At 46.5% G+C, this 22446-nt stretch overlaps 1 protein-coding gene across 1 annotated transcript in view; it reads right to left on the reverse strand.

Annotated features, from left to right (window-relative positions):
* LOC119463475 (uncharacterized) overlaps positions 1-22235 on the reverse strand; it is a 562544-nt gene extending 540309 nt beyond the window's left edge. Inside the window, exons 1-8 of the mRNA XM_049656653.1 lie at positions 21612-22235; positions 20789-21052; positions 12597-12630; positions 9110-9259; positions 6802-7125; positions 5702-6013; positions 4818-5138; positions 2075-2386 (exon numbers count right to left, since the gene is read on the reverse strand). Coding sequence (XP_049512610.1) covers positions 2075-2386; positions 4818-5138; positions 5702-6013; positions 6802-7125; positions 9110-9259; positions 12597-12630; positions 20789-21001 — 1666 coding nt within the window. The 5' untranslated portion in view covers positions 21002-21052; positions 21612-22235. The remainder of the gene's footprint in view (positions 1-2074; positions 2387-4817; positions 5139-5701; positions 6014-6801; positions 7126-9109; positions 9260-12596; positions 12631-20788; positions 21053-21611) is intronic.
* Between the last annotated feature and the right edge of the window lie 211 nt (positions 22236-22446).

Consider the following 22446-nt stretch of genomic DNA (forward strand, 5'->3'; position numbering starts at 1 on the left):
TGCTGCTAAATACACGGTGGCGCATGCGAAGCGTGCCTCCCGCTGTGATTGGTCGAGATTTTACCCACGGAGAGTGCAAGTGCATTGGGGGTTAGAGGTTCACAGTTTCGCTCTAAAAATGCAATTATCGATACCATTTGTAGAGGAAAATTTCACGTATGTGGCATTGGCAAACCACCGACACAAAATAATTTCCCGTACTTCTACGCAGCTACACTAACAACAGCCCTTGTATAACCGTGAAGTCGAAACATAGACGGTATTACAATAGTAAGTGCATTTAGTTTCCATAGCGAGAAGCTGTAATACCAAAAAAATAAAGTTTCGAGAAACTTCTCATAAACACTTTTAGAGCAACTCTGCAGGTATAAGACTAATCACGAATATGTGCATCTGTATCTATGCCTTGTCGCCATCTATGCCTTCATAATCGTAGCCATTAAAGCACTTCTTTTTTTCTCTTTTTGTCGTGTGTGAGGGTTCTATATTTGTTTATTTCTCTCGTAAATAAAGTGTATTATACTGAACTGTACAACTATCAATATTCACGAGAGATAATTTCACTATGCACAAGAAGAAAATGATGTACCTTTTGGACGAACTACTGCACCTCCTACAGATATCCCTCCTATGCCAATGCTGCAATGCACTTGATTAAAACGATTTCGGAGATCAAAACGCCTTAAATACCGGCTCGCGTAGTGAGGAACTGCACTTGTTACGAATATAAACAAACAGAAAATACCACTACGGCATAGGCAACCCACATACCTTTCCTGCCTAAAACATTCTAACGTTTAAACGTTGCAAAAGTTGCTGGCCCTAGTAAGCTATACCAGAGAAATTGTACCTCATATTTCAACATGGAACGAACGCGGCAAAAAACAACTAAAGCTACAGTTGTATAAGAAACGGATTTCACACGTTGAAACATAGTAAAGGTTGATTACAGCGGGCTTCGATACAGCATCCTTTGAATGTTGAGCCTGTCGATCTCTAGCACTTTCGGGACCCGAAATATATATGGCTTTCGTATAACACAATTGGATACACCACGACTTGAAACTACTTGATGACATCAGAACGTACAAAGTTGGTCCGAAGATACATTCACAATAACGGTTCTTTGGCGGAAGGAAACGATTACTTCATATCTATTCACCACCAACATCCTTACCCGCCTTTTCTAAGCGCAGTTCACGTGAACTTGCGTGTCACCACAGCATGCGAAATTGTCCAGGTTTTCTGGATTCAGACTTAGGAAATCATTCCGTCGCCACGCGGTTTCTTAAAAACAAGTTTCAGTGTTATCAGATTTAACGCGAATTTTGGCAATGTGTGCCAATTGTTCATCAAAAACGCTGGAGCTAGATGAAAATCTCGTTGAAAATATTACCCGACTTTTGTTACAAAAGGGTCACTGCTGCAATTATCTTAACCTTGTTAAGAAAATTGTTCTTGTTAAGTTACTGGTCAGATAGAGAGAACAAAAGGCGTTCTCGCTTCTGTTCTCGTATTTACTTTTCTAGCGACTACTGCGAAATAATTGAACTACTTTCGTATAACAACAAAACTGAAGCATAAACTCTATTTATCGAACAGCGAATGTCTGCCACATAATCAAGGAAGTAAAAAAGGAAAAGTGTGGAGGTCTAAACGATGCACAGCTCAAAGAGTTACCTCGGCATTCATCTGTGCGCCGAACGTCCAAAGAAACAGTAGCAGTGCGTTTTAGTATTCCTGGTTAACGAACACTCAGTGCGTGTGGCGATCAGTGAATACAAACTTTTTGCATGTCCCGTGAGAGCCCCAATACGCAACCGAGGGTATTCTTATTTTTGTATTTGTGTTCAAAGGGAGAACAGTAGCTTTGAATGTTTCATACGTACACAGAAAAGCAGTTCCAGAACACGGGACACGTAAGCAAATACATGTGCGAATTTGACTCCTCACACACCTGCAATATTGTGTTCATTTCTCGCAATGAAGTGGCGAGAATTGCATTGACCTGAGAGGCAGGGGTGCATCTCTGGTCCATGCAATTAATGTTGAAGACAAATAATTAGAAACTCACCAAAAAGCGGCGTCCGTATTTCCGCTATAAGTGGCCGGCTGCTTACTTCTTCGACACTGCAGCGTGTTCTTGCAGTAACCAGTACGCAATACGGAGTGTCCACGCTGCTGTCAAACACTGTCCACATCTCGGTCGTCAGGTATTCCGCACAATTACTCAAGCCTTCTACTCGATCGCACGATTCGAATGTGCGGCATATCTTAAGATGGTAGGATACCATAATGCCGGACACTTTCTTCGGTATTTCCCAGTGTAGACGAGTCCGTGATGGTGATTCTGGGAACATCGTAAGGTTCGTTGGTGGATATGGGTCTGAAAGAAAGTTGCAAGTCGACAAAGTCATGAATTCGACCAGCCATCGCAAGCTCAGCAACGGGAATGGCACCAATATGATATGCCAGCCACTACCCTACTCATCCGATTGCCTACTTTCACTGTACTGACTCGGCCCCATTGAAGCCCTACTTACTTGAGCGTGCTCCTCGCCTATTGTCACCGAAATAGACAACACCATCTGCTCAATGTAGGCAATGCGATTCGCTTTGAAAGCCAAAAAAGTGACCTCCAATAAACGAGGAGCGCCTTTCACTGGGCTTTTCAAAGAACGCTAGTTAGCTCCCGAAGCTTGCGTTGGTGGTTGCGCAAATTTGACGTCAGCAGATTGGAATAGTTTTGTGTTATAGGACTACATGTCGCGGCACATAACGCAAGCGAAGTGATTTATTCGTGGAGCTACCACAGCGAAAAACAAACAGACACAAACAGCTACTCGGAAGGACTTTCTTGTGCCCGCGTACGTGCTTTTGCGCGTGCGTACGTGTGTGTGTGTGTGCGTACGTGTGAGCGTGTGTATGTGCGTGCGTACGTGTGAGCGTGTGTATGTGCGTGTGCGCGTGTGTGTGTGTGTGTGTGTGTGTGTGTGTGTGTGTGTGTGTGTGTGTGTGTGTGTGTGTGTGTGTGTGTGTGTGTGTGTGTGTGTGTGTGTGTGTGTGTGTGTGTGTGTGCGTGTGCGCGTGTTTGTGTGTGTGTGTATGTGCGTGTGCGCGTGTGTATGTGCGTGCGTACGTGTGAGCGTGTGTATGTGCGTGTGTGTATGTGCGTGTGCGTGCGCGCGTGTGTGTGTGTGTGTGTGTGTGTGTGTGTGTGTGTGTGTGTGTGTGTGTGTGTGTGTGTGTGTGTGTGTGTGTGTGTGTGTGTGTGTGTGTGTGTGTGTGTGTGCGCGCGCGCGCTCCCGCGCGTAGGTGTGTGCTGTGACACCATGAATACAACTAAACGCATACACTATCCAAGGTTCCTGCTATGAAGTACGAGCTCCTTCGCTCAGTAGGTGGCAAGTTAACGCAACTGGAGACATCACATTATACAAAGAATGAGTCGTGAACACCTGTATTATTCTTTGTCTCCCTCGCACCTCTAGTGATTAAGTGAGCCTTCGTTGGATTTACGATTAAGTGAGCCCCATTGGATTTACTAAGATGTTATTACGTGGCGAAGTCGCCCCCCTACTTTGGTATAGCTAGATATTTAAACACCTTTGATTATGAAATTTTAGGACAGTGCCTTTGCAATGTTGGGTAATTAAGCATCGCAGACAATTTTTTTTAAATGGTAACCCAGCAACATCTCTCTGAAAGTAATACGTTTCTTCCTTGCTTGTGTCATCTTCTCAGCAATATTGGTTCATTAGCCTTTTTCCAATGTTAATTGGACGCTATGGCTTTCAAGAAAGTGTAAATAGTACATGACGCAAAATTCCCGGCATTAAAAGTTTCGAGGAAAGAATTTCTTTTTCTTCGTAAGCGCTGTTTGCCATTGGGCAGACACCACTGCTAATCATACGTCCAGCATCAGCATTTACTCGCATTTGCTGTTAAGAACAATTCTACTATAGGCGTGTTTTTCTTTTTAACAGCGAAGCTCTGTAAGCCAGCCGTTTTTGTGGTTCGTATCAAGAAACTGCCGCGTGGTAGCCATGGCAACTAGGAGGGCGGCGCGGGGCGTGCGCACGCGGTTTCCTCCTCGCCAGCTCGCTCCCTTCCCGACCCCCGCCTATCTTCTCTACGCTGCGCGCTAAACCAGAACAAACAAAAAGGCGAAAGCTTGCACTAGGCCGCGCCAAGCTCAAGACACAGCTAAGCTGGCCGATTGATATCGAGCGGCTAGCCTCCAACGCGTTCGGCCGCGGCAAGCAACAGCGTTCTTGGCACTGTGCCAACCTTGGGTAGCCTGCCTGTTTTTGTGGCATGCCAGCAACGCTATCGCTCGTAGGCGCCGACGCGTCCAGCGCTAGTCACGCGAAATGTCGCGAAGGAGAACGCACCTCCGAAAATGATCGCTCGAGAATACCTTCCTACATGCGTAGTTAAGTTAAAGCAAGTTGAGACCTAGCAGCAACGAAGTTAAAACCTAGCAGTAGCAACCAGTAAGACTTGACCATCAACAGTTTCGCAGTGCCTAAGCTTTGCACGACCGAGTGCAAACTTGCCCGCTTTTTTTTTCTTTTTTTTTTCTTTTTTTACATATGGCCCTGCACTGCAGCTTCAACAAATACTGTGGATATATTTCGTCTAAGAAAACCAATCCCTGGCTTTAATTTCCTCGAATGTACATGGGTGTCCGCGCCGCTATTTCATCAAAACCATATTGCTGTTTTCCAAGATTTGTAGATTTAAACTTTCCACGGCAGTTATCAGTCAGCTCAATTGTCCCAGTAACTCTAGCTAGTGATAGCAGAATTACGTACCTTCGACAGGGATGAAGATGCCTTTTAGTGTCACTCCAGGAGAACTACGTTCAGGTGGTCCACTCAAGTGGGTGCGCATGGTGCAGGACAAGTTACGACAAGGCTCCAATGGACCACACATGAGTTCCGTCTGGTCGGGGCGGATGATGGTGCCGTTGGCGCACAAGCCAAGCCAGTGTTTAGCAGTGTCTGGACTGCTAACCTTGTCTTCAGTGACTTCCACCGAATAGTAGTCGAAACGACCTTTCGGCCGCTGCCAGGATAAGGTAATGTGGCCACTTTTGGCACTTATTAGTCTCAGGTTGGACACGTCGGGGAGTGCTGCAATAAGCATCGACACTTTAAGTGCATTTTATTTCGGCAGTTTTTTTTTTTTCTTGCCTGCCTCCAATAATTCTATAGGCGGAATTGCCTGATCACGTCAATGGAAGACGTAAGCCTGTAATGTCTAATATTATTTATAGGCTACGCTTTTTAGATACCATGAAATTAAAACTTATGCACGTGAAACTTGACGTATAGCCTATATTTGCATTCTGATAAGCTGGAGCGAGTTTTCACCTGTAGGTAGCTAAGCAGACCAACTACTACTTAATAACTATTATAATAGAGTCATATCTTCATAAGTCTATCAACCGTAGCCACAAATAAAGGCCAATAAGTACTATTTTTTTCTTGTGGTGGAACAGTGTTTGCGTATTAAATGGTTAAGCAGACCTGCGAGCTATACACTTTTGTTTAAATTTACATTAATAAGATTGTTTCTTTTGTTGCCGCTTCTGCAATGCACAGCGAGCAATAGATATTCAGCGCATTTCACATTTTAATTCCCCAAAATACCTCGCCCTTAGCAATTCTCTAAGCATTAAGTAAAAAGAACTCACAGGAAAGAGGCGTTCTCACTTCTTGCACCGCTGGAAGGCTAGTGAGAACTTTGCCGCCACATCGTGCACTAGCCGTAATCTTGACGCAGTACGGGGTGTCTTCTGTGCTGTCAAAGTCCAGCCAGGTGTCCGAAACCTCGTGCTCAACGCAGTCCTTTAAATTCTGCTTTTGGTCACATTCTGAAAACGTCTCACACACTTTAACCGTGTACACGTCCACAAGGCCATGTATGCGTGTTGGCGGTTCCCATAGCAGTCTCGTGATGGATGGGGACTTGGCGACCATGGTGATGCCCTTGGGTTCACTTGGCTCTGATGAATCAAAATGTCAGAAATAACGCTTAGTCAGTCAGACCCGTTTGCGAGTGATAGTTCCTCTAGAGAACTGCTCGCATTACCACAATGAATTTTTGTTGCATTTCATGGTCTCATGCAAAATAGCCAAGGTGTATAAAAAACCTTGGCCTGCCTAATAGGACAAACCTGCACTCAAGCAGTGTCTAAAAAACCGTGTTCTTAATCGGTTTACTTTTGTGGAACATTTCTATTACGTGCGTACCTAAGTCCCCGCCGAATAGGTGTAGTAACTCGAAGAATATTCTGGTACAGCAATACATTTCGCTATTTATTAATGCCTGAACGCATAAAAATGTTGTGTTGCACGAAGTATCATTATCGTTCTGGCATTGCAGCTGTAATTACTTTTGAGTTTTGAGTTAAACCACAGTGTTATGTAGCTGTATTTGTCCCGCAGCTATAGTCGTCCTCTGCCTTGCTTCCGTTTCCTTTCTTGAAAACTCCCGCTCCATACTTTCCTATCGAGAACGTTATGTCACGTTGATAACGGGCATGCCGTTCCTGACTAGGAAGTACTGGGCTTGCAGCTTTAAAGAAAGGAAATGCGGCCAAGGCAGATGCTGGTAATTGTTGTGGGACGAGATGAGCCCCAAAGGGTGCCAACTTTTTTCAGAGTGCAGCAGGCCAGAGTATTAAGTGCGGCTTCGCATAATAAGCAATCTGCAGTTGCACAGTATTATGAAAAGCATAAATATTACAACTGTGAAACGGCGTACCTAAATAAAAATGAAAGTTCTACTAACCCTCACCATTGATGAAAAGTTCATTTAAGGTGGTTCCCTTTGAGATGCGCTCTGGAGGTCCTGTTGTGTACGTGCGAATAGTGGCAGTAAGCTTCGAGCAGGCGTCGAAAGGGCCACAGGTGACTTGTGTCTGTTCAGCGCGAATGAAGGTGTCATTGCTACAGGATCCCGCACGTTGTTTCCGAAGACTGTTATTTTCATAACCACTCCCATCGGTGACGTCGAGCAAGTAGAAGTCAATCCTCTTCCGAGGTTGAACCCATGCCAGGGTGATATAGTGATTATCAGCCGCCACCAAGGTGAAATTGGTGACGTCGGGTAGTGCTGTAACGGTATTGATTAACGACACATAAAATTATCAGTGAATGCCAAGATATTCACCAATCAAGAGCGGTAGCGAACACGTCGACCTTTCAGAATCAATGGGGTTCAAACCAGTTTCGAGCATTAACTGCTTAGCGATCGTGATATGCAAGAGAAGTTTAGGGTATATTTCAGAAAAGGGCAGGGAATATTTAGAGCCTGGGTCATCAGAGGTATTGGTAGCTCTAAATAAAGGTAAATCAGAATTACGCCACCTGGAATCACAATGCAATTTTTCAGAGAAGCTGTTTGTTTTCAGTTGTTGCAATCAGAGATTCAGTTGCATTTGACTAAATTATAAACTTTAAAATGTTCCCCCGTATATGACTGCTCCCTTTGCATGTGGCAAAGAACTTTTACCGAGGCACTAAATCCACGCACAATTCACTTTGCCAGAGCATCGGCCATAAGCTAGCGCCTCCTGTCGTTACCTGAAGTTATGTCGCGACATTAGGAAAGACACGTGATAGCAGCCGTATAACATTTTCTACCGCTTAAATAAGGTTGTTTTTACAGAAACTGTATTTATTCATAACTATTTAACTTCGTACATAGATTTCACATACCCTTCCACTGATTTTCTCTATATTAAATAGTGGTGGCATTTGTAGATCTGCAAGAGGAACAGTCTAAATTCTGCGCCTCTCATTACACCCCTTTATAACGCTTTAGAGCACTTGCATGCGTATTTGTTTGGCGAACGACTAATTTAGGGCGCTCACTTTCGACTTTGCCTACAGATCATCCATTACCTGGTCCCTACTGCCATTAAACAGAAAAAAGCTGCCTCGTTTATTTCACCGAGGGCACCAGGCAAACGTCATATCACGCATGGAAAAACGAGAAAACTAGGTTGAATAACTATTTTGAACACTCCAAACTAAACCAGGAGCTTGAAGCTTTCACTACAAACTGCAGTTAACATGTCACGCATTTCGGCAAATTCAATTTTTTGTTAATATAGAGCTCCTTTTGTGGCATTGGGAAACGTGTCTCAAAACGACAGCGTCACACTTTCGTGAAGTCGGTAGAAGAATTTTTCACACAGATAGTAATTGATGCACATGTCTTTAACTTGGCCAGCAAACTTGAGATATCGTTCCCGCTATGTCCAATGAACTTTGTCTTGTTGGCGTTTGTAGTTACATCAGGGTGGTTGGAAATATTTTGTGCTGGTCGTAAAACGTACTTCTCAATCTGAGGAGCACTTGCATACGCAATTTATTGCATAAGTCGTAAACAAGTCACACATTTTACATTTTGCGTACGCATTACCCAACACAAGCCCCTAAGCATGTCAAAATTAAGCAAGTTGTTGGGTATAGTTCATCGAGGATGCCGTATAAACGAAGTACATTCCTCGTTTCGCGCAAAGAAAAACCGCAAATATGAGGGTTGAACAATTACACGCAATACTGCTGTTCATGCTAGAAACATTGACTAATTGCCACGCAGTACTCTTAATATTTCCTCTATTTTCAATGAGTTTGAAGTTGTCTTTTGCCGTTGTTTTATGACCCGAGGATACATCGCGGAAAACGGCAGCATGACGCTCTGGAACTTCTGAATAGGTAACTTTCTACAAATGCTATAGATAACTTTCACGGAATAAACACTTATTTTTCGTCACTCACTACACACTTCCTACTTCAACGAAATGTAAGCACCGTTCCTGGCATAGGTAACAGAGGAGACCGGGCAAAAGACACTGCCTACATTGTACAAAATTTCGGTGAGGGCAAGATTTCAGTAATTATTCTCGAAGCTCATAGTTTACATACAGACTTCAAATTCTCCATACACGTCATGCAAGAGAGGGCCTGATTTCCGGAAAATAATGTTACGAGCTCTCTGTTTTCATTAGTCCTCACTGGGAACGGAGAAACATTTGAAGCGTTTCATGAATAGACTTGGCAACACCGCACCTATGATCGCGGTCACTTACCCGCAACTCCTTTTCGTCTTTCAGGCACTGATATGATCCCGAGCTGTACCTTGTCAAGAAGTGATCCCAGGGCAGTTTTTGGAGACTCCCCTGCTTCCGGAACGGTCTCGCGCTGAACACGATTTGGAGCCACTCCCTCAGCTGGAGCATCTACGAGCACGGGTACTTTCAACTTTGCCGCCCCAATGCCCAGTGCACGAGCCAACACATCTGCTATCGCCACCACCTCACGTGACCCCAACGATTGCTGATCTTCGGATTACATCATCCTTGCCACCAGAATACTTATATGCGTAATAAGGATTATAAACAGGGATAAGGTGGCTCAGAAAGGCTGGCCAACGTTTCGATAGGAGGACGTATACGTAATTCAAGAACGTCCGTGTACTGCGCATTGGCTGGACGTTAAAAAACATCAGGTGGTTAAAATTTTTCTGCAGCCCCCCATTATGGTGTGCCTCATATTCATATCTTGGTCTGAACACGGGAAACCTCACATTTTGATTTTTTTAGCAAGTTGCAATCTACAGAATATTCAGCCATGGGTTAAAAGTAAGTCACAGGCCTGCGCGGCACACGCAGCACAATCACAGCGTAAGCTGGTGTAGTGACTCAAGAGTAGCTCCAATTTGGGCACCACGCACAACAGGGTCTTCGCGGCAAAGTCTCTTCGTGTCGTTTTGACGAGAACGATCTAAACTGCCCGCCCGTCATCGACGGCGAGCTAAGGCTTGTAATGATCTCTGCACAGCAGTCTGCTGAGACCGATCAAGGCTTACAACTGCAACTTACATGTCGGGCACGCTGCGTTTGCAGGCACCTTAACTAGATGGCGCCACCATATTGTCGGAGGCGCGCTTGCCTTATAGGGCCTTTTTCCGCTACCCAACAGCAAGCGCTGGCGTGGCTCAGCGCTTGCGCGGTGCTCGCTGTGCATGTTCGCTGCGTCCATCTACCCATTCCACTGGGAGTGTCATGCACAAAAAAAAGTCACGGCATAGCCAATCGAACGGGCACAGGCTTTCGCCGAACACACTTTGGAATTTACAAAGTGTCCAATTTTTTTCGCATTTCCGGCGATAGCAGTTACGGCGGCGTACACCGTCGGCGGCGGCATCATCGCCAACCCAAATAGCTATTGGAATAAGCCCATAACAACTTACGCTGTAAAAAGCATTTTTTCCATGGATAAATTTGTCCCCATTGCATTCTTGTTGCCTGAGTACTGCAGGGCATCTGCTTTCGGGGGGCAAATATAGTAACCAAGAAACGTTTACGACCGCTGTCGCTTCTTGAATACACCTGAGCAGTTGATTTTATTGACCCTTTTCGCGGAGCAGTTTGTTTTAGAGAAACGAGATGGCGCTCACGGCAGCGCGCCATACCTCTCCTCAGCGACCGCGCACGAATACGAAACCATTACCGCTTCTACCTTGCTTCTGTGCGATCAGCTGTCGGAAATGCAACGCAGTTTTCGCTAACACACTCTGCTCCAATCATGCTAGATTGAATCATGTGGCTTGAAGACGTGTGCAGTAGCTGGCTGCAAAAATATAGTGACTGGCATGTTAAGGAATAGAATGAATCTGTGTGGCCAAGTTCGCGGACCGCTGCTGCAACTGCCCGAACGTGTTACCGGCACTTCGTGATGTACGGCTTTCCTCGAGGATACAGAAATTTGCTCATCAGCCAGCCTTGTATCGCTAACCTTCAAAGAAAGGGATTCATCCCAGGAACGTCGGCAACAGTGAGTACCGCTCGTTAAACAATGACGAAGGGAGTAGCACCGCTTCCTGTCATAGTAAGTTTCGTGCACAGTTTCTGCACACATCTACCCCAACTGGCACGGAAACTTACGCCCACTCATTCACCAACGCGTTAAGAATAAGTGAATGGGTGCACACTTGAATATATGCGCACTATATACGCACAATAAATGACAGACTACACCGATGGCGCACGAATGGTCGAAGCTGAATGTTTCGTGACGGTCCACAAGAGTAAGCGAGTTACTAGCTGTAATATATATTTGCTACAAGGTATTACAGTGTACAAAACAGCTACGTTTCAAGCCTTGTGCGCAGCAAGAACAAATCTATTGGAACTGAGCACACCCGCGAGCGATTAGGCAGAAAATAATCAGATAGTGGCCACACCGAGGAACTTCACTGAGTCAGAAATTGACAAGCCACTGCTTCAAAATATTTGCCGAATAAAGAACAAAGAGCAAAACAAACTAATCCTGACTGAATTCATGAGCGGAATGTTTGGATAGCTTGGAATAGATATTTAGCCCCGCTTTTAGAACAAGCGCCATATACGCTGCTTGCACCGTTTTGATATAGCTTAATCAGCTCCGAAAGCGTTCATCTTAAGTATCGTAACAGCACAAACAATACAGGGACAAAAGGAAGGAAAAACGACAACACGGCGCTGACTCTCAACTGATATTTTATTGAAGGATTGTCTAATATATATACAAAAAAATTTTCAAAGAACCATGACTTGCGCAAGACACAGAGATACATCAAGGCCGTGGCGACAAACTAGGCATAATCACAAGTTGCAGAAGTAATGAAATTCCTTGTCATGGAGAGCGATCGATGGTTCACTGATGCATCCCGTGCCCCTAATCGTTATATTGTATGCCTTATATTGTAATCGTTATAATCGTTATATCGTTATATTATAATTGTTAAATTATTATTATTATAATCATTAAATTATAATCGTTAATCGTTATATTGTAATCGTTATAATCGTTATATTGTATATTGTAGGCATACAATATAACGATTAGGGGCACGGGATGCATCAGTGAACCATCGATCGCTCTCCATGACAAGATGAGGCGTACAATATAACGATTAGGGGTACGGGATGCATCAGTGAACCATCGATCGCTCTCCATGACAAGGAATTTCATCACTTCTGCAACTTGTGATTATGCCTAGTTTGTCGCCACGGCCTTGATGTATCACTGTGTCTTGCGCAAGTCATGGTTCTTTGAAAAAATTTTTGTATATATATTAGACGATCCTTCAATAAAATATCAGTTGAGAGTCAGCGCCGTGTTGTCGTTTTTCCTTCCTTTTGTCCCTGTATTGTTTGTGCTGTTACGATACTTAAGATGAGTCCCAACGAACTGGCCCAACTTGCCGTCTTGTTCCGAAAGCGTTCTTGCATGTTCTCTGAAGCTGTGATCAAAGCTTCGTGTCGTTCACCTAGTCACCGTCTACGATATCTCCGAAAACAGAGGTTTTCTAAGCCGTGCCGGCGTCATACACTTCGATTGGAAATAAGGAGGCAACGGGGGCAGTTGAGTCAAGCAATGGACGCGTCACCACGTGATCAAACATGGCAGCGCCCACGGGATCGCCGCGAAAAGGGTCAATACAACCGACAAACTTGCTTTTATGCTTTCTGGGCACCATCACGGATTCACAATTGTACAAAAGCTTCATTAAAACAAAAATAAAAAGCTTACCAGCAATTTTTAGGTATTCTGCATTCGGAGTGGCCTGCAAAAGAAAACATTAGAGGATTATCTCTTCTTGCAGCTCCACACATGCTTTGATCATTATTGGATTTACGACAAAACAAGATACACAAGGTGGAATGTGATAGCAAAGAACGATGAAAAGACATCATCATAAATGAGTTGGTTTCGCTTTGAGCAATACAATTTTCCTTCTCGCACACAGAGATCGGGCCAGTCGGGAATGTCATCCATGGCATATATCTGTTACATATTTACATGACATGTTCTCCGCAACTTAAAAGAAACTACCGATATCAATTGACTTAAACATTGGCTTCGATCGCCTCCGAAGTACTTGCTCTTAAATTATGCTTTATCCAATGAGGCGGTGACCATCGCAATAGCCATGAACGATCCAGACGGAAAAGAAATACGCGCCCACATGCTAATTGACTCCAAAGCGGCGTGCAGGACCTATCTCAAGGGGGTCCTGCGCGCTGCAGGTAGCAAGGCTGCTAAGAAAACCCCGCAAAATGCAGCACGGGATCACTTGGTGTACAGTGCATGAGGGTCTGGAGGGAATGGCGGCGACTGACTCCCCACGACAGAAGGAAATGACCGAGCAGCGGACTCTACGCTCGGATCCCCTCCAACCAACGCATCACTGGTCACCCCGTGGGAGATACGAACACTCGCTTATCCCAACCATAAATTCACACGCCATCAGGGAAGGAAATGGGGCAAAATTCAAACTAACGGTTGTCCAAACCTCCTCCGACAGAACAATATCGCATCGGTGGAGCCAGCGTACAGGTGGAAGGTTTGACCAATACTGAGACATATCACGTGGGAGTGCGGGAGGCGCCCTCACACAATGGATTCACGATTCACACTAACCTCAAACTTCAAGCCGCCGTGGGAGACGCAACTCGGGGACTACGATCTGGAGGGGCCAACAGCTCTTCTAGGTCAGGCCAAGAGAGAAGCCCGAGCCAGTTTAGTTCTACACCAAGGACCCTACCCCATAGTGAGCCTTTTCCTTTCCGTTATTGACGCAACAGCGTTAAGAGACCCATGTCTCAGAAAACGCGGTGTGGGCGTAGGCGTTGGGGGCGTTGCCCGCCAAGAAAATCATCCCGAACCACGCCGACCACGCAGGCCCTCCGCGTGGCGCAGAGGCGCTGGTGAACTAACCAAATTTTTCAAAGTAAAATGCCTCAGAAAAATCTTAAAGTATGACTTAACCACTACCTACAGACGTCATAACGTGGGATTGTAACCTGAATATACGAGAAATATTCATCATTCTCGTACGCCGAAATTCAAACACAAGCCCCTTTTCCAGCATTTCTACCCCTCATACAGCGGTGCGCCGCGGTTTCCTCCTTGCAAAAATACTATACAGATGGCGCTCGCCTGCTTGGCAGCCTAAAGCCCCTATATTTATAAAAGTAGCGCCACCCACTTCCCTCCTCCTCCGTTCCACTATCGCGCTCGGCGCGACCAGCGCGATCGAGGCGCGATATCGACAGTGGCGCCGCCTGCGTCGGGCCTGCCGTGGCAGACGACAGCTAACGCGCTACCAGAGGAAATCCGAGGAAAACTTCGATCGCGCCCTGCGGAGACGTTTTTGAGGCGCGATTTTGCTTCGTCAGTCAGTAACTGGTCTTAATAATGCCGTTTTGGAAGTAGCAACGCGACGATGCGAGACGGCGCAAATATCAAGTGTGCAGCAAGCGTTTGCGCACGCCGGATGGTAAACAAAAAAAGCCTTTTGCCCTCGCCTTGTCGGTTGCGGCAACTTAAGGCGCAGCAGCATGCCATCACAACGAAGTTCTTGTCCCTAACACGTTTGATCCGTTTGTGCGTACAGCACTTTTGTCGCACAGGCCCGAGAATGGCAGTCGGAGCGCGCTGGAAAGAAAAAAAATATTCAAAAGCGCGACGCGAACTTCCACGTGACACGGATTGGCCAATGGGGGAGCGGAGGAGGCTGGGGCGACAGGAGGCGGCTAAGAGAGCGCGAGGAGGAAGGGCCGGGGTGAGCGCGGTGGCGGCAAGATCTAAGAATGGCGCTACTTTTATAAATATAGGGGCTTTATGGCAGCCTACAACAGTGTTGTATGTAGCCTCCCTACGGCAGCCGCATGCGTAGGCAAGTTGGAGAAAAAGAAAGCTGCAGTTGCTGGAAAGCCTGATAAGCAACCAGGGATCTTTGATTGCCATTGCGTACCAAGATTAAGCGTCCTCTAATTCGTTTTTCTCTCTTCTTTTATAAAGTTTTCCACACACACACACACACACACACACACACACACACACACACACACGCACACGCACGCACGCACACACACACACACACACACACACACAGGCCCTTTGTGTTTTTTTTTTCTGGATCAAGCAAGCTTCGTAAAGCTAAAATGGCTAACCAGTAGAGAGCAAGCACGAAGCAACAAATGACAGCCATATGGGTTTAGACGGCAGCTACGACAGTCGTTGTTCCCGAACTGATCATGAGAGCCGGCAGATTTTTCCCGTGGACTGCGTTTCTTTTGATTTGACAAATCCGTATAGTTTTCCTTTGTAGCTTTGTGCTGCTTTCGGTTAATGATCATTTTTCCTTTTAGGAAATTGGCGGCGCCCTTATTTCAGTGCTTGAGTAGTTTTTGAGTTTGGTAGTACAGGGATGTATGACGTTTACATCACATGAAAGTAGGGGAAGTGCTTATGTGACAACGCGATTTCCTTCTAAGGACAACCGTTCTTGATTTTATTTCTGGTATTTAAGAAAAGAAGTATGCGTACTTCTGCCGCTGCTACGCTGAGCATGAGCTTTCACAACATTATCAGGTTGGGCTTACGAATCTAGGATCCGTGTCCTAAGGTCAAGTTCCTTAGGTCCACAAAATATATAGGCGGAGCATGTGAAAACAGCGTCTCGTACCGGCGATTCGAAGTAATTGCTGTACTGAATGGGTGGGTATATAGATGCTCAAATTACATACGCAGTGGCTTGCAGTGGCAGGCGGGAGAACTATAAAAAAGTATGACCACCTCAGGACATTATAAATGACTTGAGCATCACGAGGTAGCTGAAGCTGGAGAAAGGCCCCACAGTCTACGCAAAGCCAGCGAGGGTGGCGTGCGTCGACTGAAAATTGAGACCGATCACCAGGTCGTCAGCGAGGTCTTTCAACACGGCTACCAAAACACTTATCTGGTGACTGGCAATGCGCACCTCTCTGCCAACAACCGCGCTCGTCGCTCGTCCGCACCGTCTCTTATCTCCACACGGCTCTGACCTTTATGCGCCGTGCATTCGCCGCTCAGTTTCCGTTGAAGCGATAGACCGCACGTACCTTCGCCCGCTGCAGCGTATGCTTGCTGCCAGCGTTTTGACAGTCGTTGTCTGCAGTCATTCAGTGTGATCTATTCGTGTTTGTTTGTGCGCGCTCACACCACGCTTGTTCATTCAGTTAGTAATAGTCGGGCCACATTTGCCAACGCACGCTACACATGCAATGCTGCCCGGATCGGCAGTGCAGCGCTACAGGTGTGTCCCTTCGCACGCGCTGCCCACGGGAAGCGCTTCTCATCAACACCACCGTTTCACAAGCGCCTTCTCGTGGTCATCGAGTCTCTCTTCATGTCTGTCTACTTACGCCGTAGCACACCTGCTTACTTACTAAGCTCATGTTTACTACAATTCATATTGCTGCCAAAGCCGCTCACCTTACTTCGTATGACATTGCTGTGTTGCTATCGCATTCATTGCTTCGCCCTTAGGGCGAAACTGTGACATTTTTTGAAATGGTAGCCAAATTGGGCGACTGAACATATGGAAGGACCGCGGCTGGAGCACATCGCTTCCAATTAGTGGTGAACGATGCGTGTAACATTCCTTTGTGCAACTGGTTTGCACGAGGTCGCGGGATTGAATCCCGGCCGCGGCAGCCGCATTTCGGTGGAGATGAAATGCAAAAACGCCCGTGTGCTTGCGTTGTAGTGCACTTTAAGGAACCCCGGGTGGTCAAAATTATTCATGAGCCCTTCATTACGAGGAACCTCATAATCAGAACTGGTTTTGGCGTGTAAAACCCCAGAAAGAAGAAAAACTTCGTGGCATATCAGGTTCTCACATAACGATGTTGCAGAGGTGTTGGGCAGCCGGCTGAATTGATTTTCAATGGGACGCCTTTTCGCTTGTTCCAAGCGCCGATATTTTTGTAGCGCGAGCTACATTGGCCGCATTCCCGCCATTTCGCTGTGGCCGGTGTCCGCACCGCGAGCTGAGCCGTTGCCTAGCAACCGCTGCAGTTGGTAGCGCCGCTCGCCGCGCCATCTGGCGTCGTCTGCTCGAGTTACCATGGCGCGGCGACGCGCCGCCGCAGTTGTGTTGTAAGCGTTCGCTGCTTGCATTTGGCATGACGTCAGAGGAGGACCCGGTGAAACCGCGTTGCAACAGAGGAGGAGCCGGCGTTGCATCATATGTATAGAAGGGGCGGCTCGGTGGGATTCGTCGGCAGATATGGAAAGTGAGTCGGGGAGATTGAAAGAAGCCAGGCGTCACCATTGGAACGAAACCAAGAGCAGGCAGCGAGTCGAGGAGACGGAGGAAGAACGAGCCGCACGCCTCGAGAAGCGTCGTAAGCACGAAGCGTCCAGGCGAGTGGATTCAGATGAGGATAGCACTCGAAACGTGTTCAAGTCACTGGACGACAACCCCTCATCCTCCCGCATCACCGACCATCGGGCCGTCTTTGTGGCAATTGAGAAGCTAGATGAAGACTCAAAATAAATGCGTTACACTTTAAAAATGTCTAGTCTATAATGTAACCATAACTTAACGAGAGGTAACAACCAAACCTAAACGCTCAGACGTACGAAGCTAAACGACAAAGATGTAAGCGTAGAGAGAACCAAGCTAAACCATAAGATTAACCGTACCTCTCGCTACGAACATCCAGGCATAACTGAGTTAGGCCACAGCCAATTTTTAAATTCGTAAGCATTTCTGTGCCTACCCAACGAGAAAAACCATCCGTCCCGTCACGTGAAGCCCGACCCACATGGTTGATCACTGTTAATGGTTCGACAAGGATGGATTAGGCGCTAAAGAGCGATAACAGTTTGTAATGATTGCAACGTCATCAGTGCACGTGGCGCCACCACCTGCAGTAGTATGCTTGCATCTCCGTCCGCAGCAATTTGTGTCGCCGCAGCGCTGTAGTTTATACTGGTCGGATCAAGTTACATAACATTGATAATGGAACCGGGCTGTGTGGAGATGAGCAAGTGGAACAATGCTCACGCATACTTATACGGCTTCCAGAGGAGTTTCTGCGTGCATTTTATTCATAATGGTAGTGTATCATAATCAACCGTAGTGTATTGACCCTTTTCGCGGAGCAGTTTGTTTTAGAGAAACGAGATGGCGATCACGGCGGCGCGCCATACCTCTCCTCAGCGACCGCGCACGAATACGAAACCACTACCGCGTCTACCTTGCTTCTGTGCGATCAGCTGTCGGAAATGCAACTGAGTTTTCGCCAACACACTGTGCTCCAATCATGCTAGATTGAATCATGTGGATTGAAGACGTGTGCAGTAGTTGGCTGCAAAAATAGTGACTGACATGTTAAGGAATAGAATGAATCTGTGTGGCCAAGTTCACAGACCGCTGCTGCAACTGTCCGAACGTGTTACCGGCACTACAGTGGCTACCGGCACTTTGTGATGTACGGCTTTCCTCGAGGATACAGAAATTTTCTCATCCGCCAGCCTTGTATCGCTAACCTTCAAAAAAAGGGCTTCATCCCCAGAACGTCGGCAAGAGCATCACTCGTTAAACAATGACAAAGGGAGTAGCGCCGCTTCCTGTCATAGTAAGTTTCGCGCACGTTATCTATACATATCTGTCCCAAATGGCAGGAAAACTTACGCCCACTCTATCGCCGATGTATCAGAAATAAGTGAATGGGCGCACACTTGAATATATGCACAATGTATACGCACAATAAATGACGGTACTACACCTATGGCGCACGAATGGTCGAAGCTGAATGTTTCGTGACGGTCCACAAGAGTAAGCGAGTTACTAGCTGTAAATTTGCTACAAGGTATTACAATGTACAAAACAGCTACGTTTCAAGCCTTGTGCGCAGCAAGAACAAATATATCGGTATTGAGCACACTCGGAGCGAGTAGGCAGAAAATAATAGGATAGTGGCCGCACCGAGGAACTTCACTGAGTCAGAAACTGACAAGCCACTGCTTAAAAATATTTACCGAAAGCGCTTTTGCATGTTCTCTGAAGCTGTAATCAAAGCTTCGTGTCGTACACCTAGTCACCGCCTACGATATCTCCGAAAACAGAGGTTTTCTAAGCCGCGCCGGCGTCATATACACTTCCATTGTAAACAAGGAGGCAACGGAGGCAGTTGAGGCATGCAATGGACGCGTCACCACGTGATCAAACATGGCAGCGCCCACGGGATCGCCGCGAAAAGGGTCAATATCTGGAAAATCAGGAGGTTGAACGCATCGTCCGCAATGCCCTTTAGAATATCTATATCTTTGTTGGCGCAGGACATTTCCTTATTGACTTTCTTGAACAAATGCCGTACATTCTCAATATACGCTACGAAAACCTCTGTCGACGGAGGCGAGTTCTCGTTTCGCAATCGGCTGACGGCCAACAAGCTTTCCAATCATCTGGATTAGCTGTTTGCAGCAGTCCAAGCTAGTTAAGTGCTGCTCATGTATCTCACACCAGACGCAAGGCGCCCCTCGATGTTCGCCGACATCACTGTACCGTCCCACTTGTTGTGGCTGCTCACACGTTCGTTCATGGCTCTCCATACTTCATTGTACTCGGCATCAATGCCACAAAATGGATCTATGGTCTGGGTTCTGCGGTCAAGAGGATGTGCCAGGCTGACGGGTGGGAGGGGGTGCGCCACCACTGGCGCTTCATTGGCCACTTCCGACGACCAAGGCTGCAACCGCTTCAGACTACCGTGTTGAATTGACGAAGAAGGCTATGTAACCCGCATCTCGACGAAATATGTTCCGAGTTAATATCGAATTACACGTATTTAATATATACAAGTGCATGGAGAAGCAAACATCAACCAAGCTGATGCCGCAGTCTGCACGGTATTTTTCCCGGTCTTCCACATCAGCGGAAGTCACCAAAACACATTTGTCTTCATCTTCATTACAATGTAAAATGTTCATGGCCTGAGAGCTGAGGCATAATCACCGCGCAGATACAACGCATCCCTTGAAGGAGCAAGGATATCTCTCTTTCTTAGGGCAAAGCCTTTCTTTGGAAACTAATGCTCCTCATCGCCGTCATCATCGCTGTCTCTGAAGCAGAAGCTGCTTCCATTGGTGAAAGCACACGCAACCTTCCTCCTCTTTTAAAAATAACGAGAAAAAATGAAAAAGAAAACATGACATACGTACATAAAATATTCACGAGAATATTTTGATGGTTTAATTTAAAAAACCTTAGATGGTAATTTGAAGTTTCTGGCAGCTTTCACTGTATGGAGTCATCTATAAGCAGCTGGCTACATTTAGAGTCTATACAGAACACTTTTGCAGCTTTCAGGAGAAATCCTGGGAAACATTATTTTGCGCGAACCTCGTTCATTTGCATAGCTAATAGTCCCTCAGATACAAATACCCAACTGTGGTGAAAAAATTCTCTGGTTTAGCTTTGGTTAACCCTGGTTGATAGCGAAAGCTTCATTGCCCTGACTAGGCCCATTGTCGAGCTGTGGCCGAGGTGTGGTTTCGCCCAATTCTACTCGGGCAACGGCGGCAATGTCTCGTTTCAGAGCTCCGTAAAGGCCTAAATATAGTCCGACGTAGCGTGCACGCGCGCACACGTTATGTCACGTTGGCGAGAACAACAGCGGCTATAGTTCGACCGATGGTTCGACGTACTAGCGCCGCCAACGTAACCGGACGCGCGGCCAATGCGCTCCGACGCACCCGGCGTCTGATGACGCTCGCCCGCGGGCCAATGGGCTATAAATGCGCCTTAATGCTTTCTTGTGGTTGGACCTCTAGCTCTAAAGGTGAAAACTGTTGAGTCGCCGACGGCTGCCTTAGGTAGCGTAATGGAGCTTTCGCTTCGATATAGAGGAGAGTCTAGAATGATGGGAAAATTAAGACTTGCTTACCTGTCCTCGTTGGACAAAGAATAATCCTAGGGAAGCCACTGTTGTGATCAGGAGAACTCCGACAGCAACTTTCAACAATCCCATTGCTGCGCACCTAGTCTTCCATGATCTTTTCGGTGGCGTCTTTAGCAGCGCTGACTCTCCATGAACAAACGTGACCGAAGCGTCACTGGGATAATGTTGAACATACGGGGGCGGAGTCTGGTCTTCCATGGTGAGGTCCAAATTTCGGTACGTGAATTTCGTTCAGCCAGCCTTTGTCTTCTGCGTCCAAGAGGGCAAAAACGATAATTCTGATAAGGCAATGCCTGATAGTATTCATGTGGTTTCGCATCCCACTGCAACACTGGTGCTATGGGTAACGCCATCGTGGTTTGATTATCTGATTTAACGATTGATCTAATCTTAATTTGATTATCTAGGGTTCTGTGAGGTACACCCAAATCGCACGAGCGTTTTTCAATTACGCACCTATAAAAAAGCGACAACCATGGTAGGCAAAAAAACGCGACCTTACTATCTGAACAAGAGAGGCAATGCCTCGTCGAAGGCTATTGAAATCGTGACATTAGTTTGCCAGACGCAGCAGTTTGCGCCTACCTAAAGAAAGCCAAATAATGTAATGTCCCCAAAGCCAAATAATGTAATGTCAACAAAGTAACCAATAGCACATGATCAAGACGTTTAGAATAAAATGAGCTCGAAGTGACAAACATTCGTTCCAACAACTAGATTACAATAATCGGTAGGCTAGCCCCACTTTCAGCTATAACAATATATTCGTCAAATCAATCGCTGAGAGAACACAAAATTTTATACTTACCTCTACAATGGCAACAGAAGCAGCATCACGCGTCCGTTCTGCAGTCGTATGTCGGCAAGACTCGCATCTGCGCCGTGGTGAAAGGAGCCAAGAATTATGGAGGTCGGCACGCGGATGCGAACAAGGAAACGCACGACCATGAAAACGAGTCAGGAAGCCTTCGTCGAGAAAACAGATGCCATCAGCGTTAACCAATGTAAGCGGAACACCGGCCATTTATTTTACACAGTTGGAAATTGCGTTCGAGCAAACAGTCACAAAGGCTGACATTGCCATTGCCATCCCCTCATAGGACTGATAACCGTACTGCAATACCGCACGCATGCTACGGAAACAACCAAGCTGTTAGAGAAATTAGGCTTGTCCGGTTAGCCGCCCCGTGAGGGTGTTAGCGGATTCCCGTTGAGTGTTTACCGGTTGCCGGAAGAAAGCGCGCAAACGAGTTTTATCGCCGCTCTCCGTACGCCCGCACGCCCCAACGCCCGCGTAGCTGTGTTGGGACAACTTTGCTACGCGCCGAAGTAGCTGACATGGAGCCTTGTCAAGACAAACCTGATCTCTACTCTTCTGTTTGAATGCTCCTTCGTGAGAATCGTGACCTACTTCAGCCAGATGCGAAGCAAGCAATCCCGCTTACTCGTCTTTGATTTTATTTAATTGCCTATTAGGTGTGTGTCCGCGTGCGTGAGCGATGCCGTACAGCGCGTTTCACGACGAACTGCTGCTGCGAACTCTGCACTGGGACGAATGTACTCGCTCCCAATGGAATCACGGCGGGATCTTCGGAAGCACGGCGTGCCTAATTTGGATTACGTGGACAGCACCGTGTTCTACC

The sequence above is a fragment of the Dermacentor silvarum genome, chromosome 9 (genome assembly GCF_013339745.2).
Source record: "Dermacentor silvarum isolate Dsil-2018 chromosome 9, BIME_Dsil_1.4, whole genome shotgun sequence".
Classification (NCBI taxonomy): domain Eukaryota; kingdom Metazoa; phylum Arthropoda; class Arachnida; order Ixodida; family Ixodidae; genus Dermacentor; species Dermacentor silvarum.